Source organism: Neoarius graeffei, chromosome 9 (genome assembly GCF_027579695.1).
Source record: "Neoarius graeffei isolate fNeoGra1 chromosome 9, fNeoGra1.pri, whole genome shotgun sequence".
Classification (NCBI taxonomy): Eukaryota; Metazoa; Chordata; class Actinopteri; order Siluriformes; family Ariidae; genus Neoarius; species Neoarius graeffei.
The window spans coordinates 69,783,695-69,791,795 of record NC_083577.1 but is presented as its reverse complement, the minus strand read 5'-3'; the positions used below and the strand labels follow the sequence as shown (position 1 = coordinate 69,791,795).

The 8,101-nt window shown below is 48.3% G+C and overlaps 1 protein-coding gene across 1 annotated transcript in view; it reads left to right on the top strand.

Moving 5' to 3' along the window:
- Window positions 1-1,035: 1,035 nt before the first annotated feature.
- The window catches only part of abcb6b (ATP-binding cassette, sub-family B (MDR/TAP), member 6b), a 138,300-nt gene continuing 131,234 nt past the window's right edge, over window positions 1,036-8,101 (top strand). Inside the window, exon 1 of the mRNA XM_060930174.1 lies at window positions 1,036-1,372. Coding sequence (XP_060786157.1) covers window positions 1,313-1,372 — 60 coding nt within the window. The 5' untranslated portion in view covers window positions 1,036-1,312. The remainder of the gene's footprint in view (window positions 1,373-8,101) is intronic.

Sequence of the window (8,101 nt, the reverse complement as noted above, 5' to 3'; positions counted from 1 at the left end):
CACGTGTTTCAGTGGACAAAAAGGTAATGACAAGATTCAGAAATACACAGGGAAGTTTATCACAGAGTGATGAATTATGAATTATAAATTAATCTTGCAGTGGCCTTTTCCTTGGCGCCAATTCCGTGATTACTGTAGGGACTTTACCTTAAAAATTCAAACAGGTTCAATTCACCTTAAAATCAGCTCTCTGTAAAGGGACACTGCAAGAAGATCATAGGTTTGGAATTTTGGAAAAAAAATCTTTTATGGATGCATAGATATGATGATTTTAGTAAAATAAATAAATAATGGTAATTGCACACTGGACGGCACAGTGGTGTAGTGATTAGCACTGTCGCCTCACAGCAAGAAGGTCCGGGTTCAAGCCCCATGGCCGACGAGGGCCTTTCTGTGCGGAGTTTGCATGTTCTCCCCGTGTCCGCGTGGGTTTCCTCCGGGTGCTCCGGTTTCCCCCACAGTCCAAAGACATGCAGGTTAGGTTAACTGGTGACTCTAAATTGACCGTAGGTGTGAATGTGAGTGTGAATGGTTGTCTGTGTCTATGTGTCGGCCCTGTGATGACCTGGCGACTTGTCCAGGGTGTACCCCGCCTTTCGCCCGTAGTCAGCTGGGATAGGCTCCAGCTTGCCTGCGACCCTGTAGAACAGGATAAAGCATCTGGAGATAATGAGATGAGATGAGATGAGATGAGATGAGATGAGATATGTATCTCTTAGTTGCAATTCATAAAACCCAAAATTATCACAAAATGACTTTAAAAAAGTTATTTAAATTTACGGAAACTAAGAGACATAATTAAATTATTTTGCTATTTTACTGTTTTGCCTGTTTAAAGGCTAAATATCTCGAACAGTAGCTTTGCCAAATTGCTCACTTTGCATCAATTGCAGAACCATTTTCTTATGAGAGTGTGTAAAAATAGAACAATTGGCAACCGTGCGCGGACATGATCCAGTGTCCAATAGGATGCGGGTTCAGCCGCTATGGGTCACGTGACTAGAAGCCGAAAAGCAGTGTCATGTGAGATGCTGTAGTTGCTTAACAGAAGTGGGAAGTACAGTATTTTCCTCAAAACATGATTTGAACGTCATGAAAGATGAATTATAACTCCTTTTATGGGGCAAAAATAGTACGAAATAAGTTAGAACAGAGTAGTGGCTTTGTTTAATGAAAAATAAAAGCTGTGAATGTTTTGTGTTTTTTTTTTTGCTGTACAAACACAATCACATTTCCAGAAGGCTCAGTGTTTGGGACACCAGGACAAAAATATATCGATGGTTTTATCAGCTGACACACAGCCAACAAACAAATGGCAAGAAAAAGTAAGAAGAAAGAAGAAAATTCAGCAGCGTTTACATTATGCGTGGAGGTAAGATGAGATAATTTGAACTTGTGCTTATTTGTGTGCTTTCAGAAAAATGTACATTTCAGTACAGAGTGGTCCACATGGTGTATCTTTTTAAGTATGTAGTGGCGGGGTACACGCTGAGGGTGCCTTTAGTATGTAGTGGCGGGGTACACGCTGAGGGTTCCTTTAGTATGTAGTGGCAGGGTACACGCTGAGGGTGCCTTTAGTATGTAGTGGCGGGGTACACGCTGAGGGTTCCTTTAGTATGTAGTGGCAGGGTACACGCTGAGGGTTCCTTTAGTATGTAGTGGCGGGGTACACGCTGAGGGTTCCTTTAGTATGTAGTGGCAGGGTACACGCTGAGGGTTCCTTTAGTATGTAGTGGCGGGTACACGCTGAGGGTTCCTTTAGTATGTAGTGGCAGGGTACACGCTGAGGGTTCCTTTAGTATGTAGTGGCGGGTACACGCTGAGGGTGCCTTTAGTATGTAGTGGCAGGGTACACGCTGAGGGTTCCTTTAGTATGTAGTGGCGGGGTACACGCTGAGGGTTCCTTTAGTATGTAGTGGCAGGGTACACGCTGAGGGTTCCTTTAGTATGTAGTGGCGGGTACACGCTGAGGGTTCCTTTAGTATGTAGTGGCGGGGTACACGCTGAGGGTTCCTTTAGTATGTAGTGGCAGGGTACACGCTGAGGGTGCCTTTAGTATGTAGTGGCGGGGTACACGCTGAGGGTGCCTTTAGTATGTAGTGGCGGGGTACACGCTGAGGGTTCCTTTAGTATGTAGTGGCAGGGTACACGCTGAGGGTGCCTTTAGTATGTAGTGGCGGGGTACACGCTGAGGGTTCCTTTAGTATGTAGTGGCAGGGTACACGCTGAGGGTTCCTTTAGTATGTAGTGGCGGGGTACACGCTGAGGGTTCCTTTAGTATGTAGTGGCAGGGTACACGCTGAGGGTTCCTTTAGTATGTAGTGGCGGGTACACGCTGAGGGTTCCTTTAGTATGTAGTGGCAGGGTACACGCTGAGGGTTCCTTTAGTATGTAGTGGCGGGTACACGCTGAGGGTGCCTTTAGTATGTAGTGGCGGGGTACACGCTGAGGGTTCCTTTAGTATGTAGTGGCAGGGTACACGCTGAGGGTGCCTTTAGTATGTAGTGGCGGGGTACACGCTGAGGGTTCCTTTAGTATGTAGTGGCAGGGTACACGCTGAGGGTTCCTTTAGTATGTAGTGGCGGGTACACGCTGAGGGTTCCTTTAGTATGTAGTGGCGGGGTACACGCTGAGGGTTCCTTTAGTATGTAGTGGCAGGGTACACGCTGAGGGTTCCTTTAGTATGTAGTGGCGGGGTACACGCTGAGGGTTCCTTCAGTATGTAGTGGCAGGGTACACGCTGAGGGTTCCTTTAGTATGTAGTGGCGGGTACACGCTGAGGGTGCCTTTAGTATGTAGTGGCGGGGTACACGCTGAGGGTTCCTTTAGTATGTAGTGGCGGGGTACACGCTGAGGGTTCCTTTAGTATGTAGTGGCAGGGTACACGCTGAGGGTGCCTTTAGTATGTAGTGGCGGGGTACACGCTGAGGGTTCCTTTAGTATGTAGTGGCGGGGTACACGCTGAGGGTTCCTTTAGTATGTAGTGGCAGGGTACACGCTGAGGGTTCCTTTAGTATGTAGTGGCGGGTACACGCTGAGGGTTCCTTTAGTATGTAGTGGCGGGGTACACGCTGAGGGTTCCTTTAGTATGTAGTGGCAGGGTACACGCTGAGGGTTCCTTTAGTATGTAGTGGCGGGGTACACGCTGAGGGTTCCTTCAGTATGTAGTGGCAGGGTACACGCTGAGGGTTCCTTTAGTATGTAGTGGCGGGTACACGCTGAGGGTGCCTTTAGTATGTAGTGGCGGGGTACACGCTGAGGGTTCCTTTAGTATGTAGTGGCAGGGTACACGCTGAGGGTTCCTTTAGTATGTAGTGGCGGGGTACACGCTGAGGGTTCCTTTAGTATGTAGTGGCGGGGTACACGCTGAGGGTTCCTTTAGTATGTAGTGGCGGGGTACACGCTGAGGGTTCCTTTAGTATGTAGTGGCGGGGTACACGCTGAGGGTTCCTTTAGTATGTAGTGGCGGGGTACACGCTGAGGGTTCCTTTAGTATGTAGTGGCGGGGTACACGCTGAGGGTTCCTTCAGTATGTAGTGGCAGGGTACACGCTGAGGGTTCCTTTAGTATGTAGTGGCGGGTACACGCTGAGGGTGCCTTTAGTATGTAGTGGCGGGGTACACGCTGAGGGTTCCTTTAGTATGTAGTGGCAGGGTACACGCTGAGGGTTCCTTTAGTATGTAGTGGCGGGGTACACGCTGAGGGTTCCTTTAGTATGTAGTGGCGGGGTACACGCTGAGGGTTCCTTTAGTATGTAGTGGCGGGGTACACGCTGAGGGTTCCTTTAGTATGTAGTGGCGGGGTACACGCTGAGGGTTCCTTTAGTATGTAGTGGCGGGGTACACGCTGAGGGTTCCTTTAGTATGTAGTGGCGGGGTACACGCTGAGGGTTCCTTTAGTATGTAGTGGCGGGGTACACGCTGAGGGTTCCTTTAGTATGTAGTGGCAGGGTACACGCTGAGGGTTCCTTTAGTATGTAGTGGCGGGGTACACGCTGAGGGTGCCTTTAGTATGTAGTGGCGGGGTACACGCTGAGGGTTCCTTTAGTATGTAGTGGCAGGGTACACGCTGAGGGTTCCTTTAGTATGTAGTGGCAGGGTACACGCTGAGGGTGCCTTTAGTATGTAGTGGCGGGGTACACGCTGAGGGTTCCTTTAGTATGTAGTGGCGGGGTACACGCTGAGGGTTCCTTTAGTATGTAGTGGCGGGGTACACGCTGAGGGTTCCTTTAGTATGTAGTGGCGGGGTACACGCTGAGGGTTCCTTTAGTATGTAGTGGCGGGGTACACGCTGAGGGTTCCTTTAGTATGTAGTGGCGGGGTACACGCTGAGGGTGCCTTTAGTATGTAGTGGCGGGGTACACGCTGAGGGTGCCTTTAGTATGTAGTGGCGGGGTACACGCTGAGGGTGCCTTTAGTATGTAGTGGCGGGGTACACGCTGAGGGTTCCTTTAGTATGTAGTGGCGGGGTACACGCTGAGGGTGCCTTTAGTATGTAGTGGCGGGGTACACGCTGAGGGTGCCTTTAGTATGTAGTGGCGGGGTACACGCTGAGGGTGCCTTTAGTATGTAGTGGCGGGGTACACGCTGAGGGTGCCTTTAGTATGTAGTGGCAGGGTACACGCTGAGGGTTCCTTTAGTATGTAGTGGCGGGGTACACGCTGAGGGTTCCTTTAGTATGTAGTGGCGGGGTACACGCTGAGGGTTCCTTTAGTATGTAGTGGCAGGGTACACGCTGAGGGTGCCTTTAGTATGTAGTGGCGGGGTACACGCTGAGGGTGCCTTTAGTATGTAGTGGCGGGGTACACGCTGAGGGTGCCTTTAGTATGTAGTGGCGGGGTACACGCTGAGGGTGCCTTTAGTATGTAGTGGCGGGGTACACGCTGAGGGTTCCTTTAGTATGTAGTGGCGGGGTACACGCTGAGGGTTCCTTTAGTATGTAGTGGCGGGGTACACGCTGAGGATTCCTTTAGTATGTAGTGGCGGGGTACACGCTGAGGATTCCTTTAGTATGTAGTGGCGGGGTACACGCTGAGGGTTCCTTTAGTATGTAGTGGCAGGGTACACGCTGAGGGTTCCTTTAGTATGTAGTGGCGGGGTACACGGTGAGGGTTCCTTTAGTATGTAGTGGCGGGGTACACGCTGAGGATTCCTTTAGTATGTAGTGGCGGGGTACACGCTGAGGGTTCCTTTAGTATGTAGTGGCGGGGTACACGCTGAGGATTCCTTTAGTATGTAGTGGCGGGGTACACGCTGAGGATTCCTTTAGTATGTAGTGGCGGGGTACACGCTGAGGATTCCTTTAGTATGTAGTGGCGGGGTACACGCTGAGGGTTCCTTTAGTATGTAGTGGCGGGGTACACGCTGAGGGTTCCTTTAGTATGTAGTGGCGGGGTACACGCTGAGGATTCCTTTAGTATGTAGTGGCGGGGTACACGCTGAGGGTTCCTTTAGTACAGTGATTCTCAACCGGGGGTCCGCGGACCCCTAGTGGTCCGTGGTGTAATTGCAAGGGGTCCGTGAAAATAAAATATCTTTAAAAAAAAAATTTTGTTCAAATGTGACTGAGACCTTTATCTAGCTAAACTACAGAGTTGTATAATATATAAAATATAAGATATATAAAAATATTTTCAGGAAGCTGATGTGGTAAAACTCATTAACTTGCAAGGTTCCGGTTGGCGCTCAAAATTAAGCTAATGTTACAAACCTCACTACACCACACCCAAGTGACACAAAAACAGACGTGAGGATGCTTTGCTTTGATAACACACACACCATCTGCCTCTACAGATAAAACCAAGGCTTAGTTACATAATTATTATATTATTGCTTAATTATATGTTATATTCATTGAGATTTCATACTTATGTTTGTTTTTGTTCTTGAAAAGTGCATAAAAAATCTGTTTCATTACATTCATATTTCTTAAAGCTACTATATAAAAGTTCTGTTTTGTTATATAATGTTCAGAAGATGAAATCTGTTTCATTACATTCATATTTCTGAAAGCTACTATATTTAAACGAATCACACCGCACTCACGATGAAAAGGTGCAAAACAAAACCGAAAGACTGTTAAAACAAGAAAAAATGTCTGCACACTTAGATCCTTTTATTCATTAAATTGCCAAGCTTTCGGTCAGAGACCTTCCTCAGGGCACAAACAGATGGAGCATACAACAAACTAATCAATTAAGATTCATTAAGGTGCTCAGTCACACCTACATAGATGAGTTGTAGTCCAAGTGTGGGAGTTGTAGTTTTTCTGTTCTTCCTGGTTTCATATTTCATAGAAGAAATATTTCATATTTCTTGTTGTTGTTGAAAGCTACTATATAAAAGTTCTGTTTTGTTACATAATGTTCAGAACATGCTGCATAAAATTTATGCAGATAGGATATTTATGCCATAAATATCCTGTTTTGTTACATATTTCTGGAAACTATGCTGTTGTGTTGTGAATAGAGTGAATAAATGCCATAATGCAATTTAAAATGCAGTTTCTGCTGTTTCTATCAAATTGCACCCTAGCCTCCAGATCGGGTGGGAGGGGTCCTCAGGGTCGATCAAAAATATGCAGGGGGTCCAGGACCCCAAAAAGGTTGAGAACCACTGCTTTAGTATGTAGTGGCAGGGTACACGCTGAGGGTTCCTTTAGTATGTAGTGGCGGGGTACACGCTGAGGGTTCCTTTAGTATGTAGTGGCAGGGTACACGCTGAGGGTGCCTTTAGTATGTAGTGGCGGGGTACACGCTGAGGGTTCCTTTAGTATGTAGTGGCAGGGTACACGCTGAGGGTGCCTTTAGTATGTAGTGGCAGGGTACACGCTGAGGGTTCCTTTAGTATGTAGTGGCGGGGTACATGCTGAGGGTTCCTTTAGTATGTAGTGGCGGGGTACACGCTGAGGGTGCCTTTAGTATGTAGTGGCGGGGTACACGCTGAGGGTTCCTTTAGTATGTAGTGGCAGGGTACACGCTGAGGGTGCCTTTAGTATGTAGTGGCAGGGTACACGCTGAGGGTTCCTTTAGTATGTAGTGGCGGGGTACACGCTCTTGGTACCTTTAGTATGTAGTGGCGGGGTACACGCTGAGGGTTCCTTTAGTATGTAGTGGTGGGTACACACTGAGGGTTCCTTTAGCATGTAGTGGCGGGGTACACGCTGAGGGTTCCTTTAGTATGTAGTGGCGGGGTACACGCTGAGGGTTCCTTTAGTATGTAGTGGCGGGGTACACACTGAGGGTTCCTTTAGTATGTAGTGGCGGGGTACACGCTGAGGGTACCTTTAGTATGTAGTGGCGGGGTACACGCTGAGGGTTCCTTTAGTATGTAGTGGCAGGGTACTCGCTGAGGGTGCCTTTAGTATGTAGTGGCAGGGTACACGCTGAGGGTTCCTTTAGTATGTAGTGGCGGGGTACACGCTGAGGGTTCCTTTAGTATGTAGTGGCAGGGTACACGCTGAGGATTCCTTTAGTATGTAGTGGCAGGGTACACGCTGAGGGTTCCTTTAGTATGTAGTGGCAGGGTACACGCTGAGGGTTCCTTTAGTATGTAGTGGCGGGGTACACGCTGAGGGTTCCTTTAGTATGTAGTGGCAGGGTACACGCTGAGGATTCCTTTAGTATGTAGTGGCAGGGTACACGCTGAGGGTTCCTTTAGTATGTAGTGGCGGGCACACGCTGAGGTTTAGTATGTAGTGGTAGGGTACACGCTGAGGGTGCCTTTAGTATGTAGTGGCGGGGTACACGCTGAGGATTCCTTTAGTATGTAGTGGCAGGGTACACGCTGAGGGTGCCTTTAGTATGTAGTGGCAGGGTACACGCTGAGGGTTCCTTTAGTATGTAGTGGCGGGTACACGCTGAGGGTTCCTTTAGTATGTAGTGGCGGGTACACGCTGAGGGTTCCTTTAGTATGTAGTGGCGGGGTACACGCTGAGGGTGCCTTTAGTTTGTATTGGCAGGGTACACGCTGAGGGTTCCTTTAGTATGTAGTGGCAGGGTACACGCTGAGGGTTCCTTTAGTATGTAGTGGCGGGGTACATGCTGAGGGTTCCTTTAGTATGTAGTGGCAGGGTACACGCTGAGGGTTCCTTTAGTATGTAG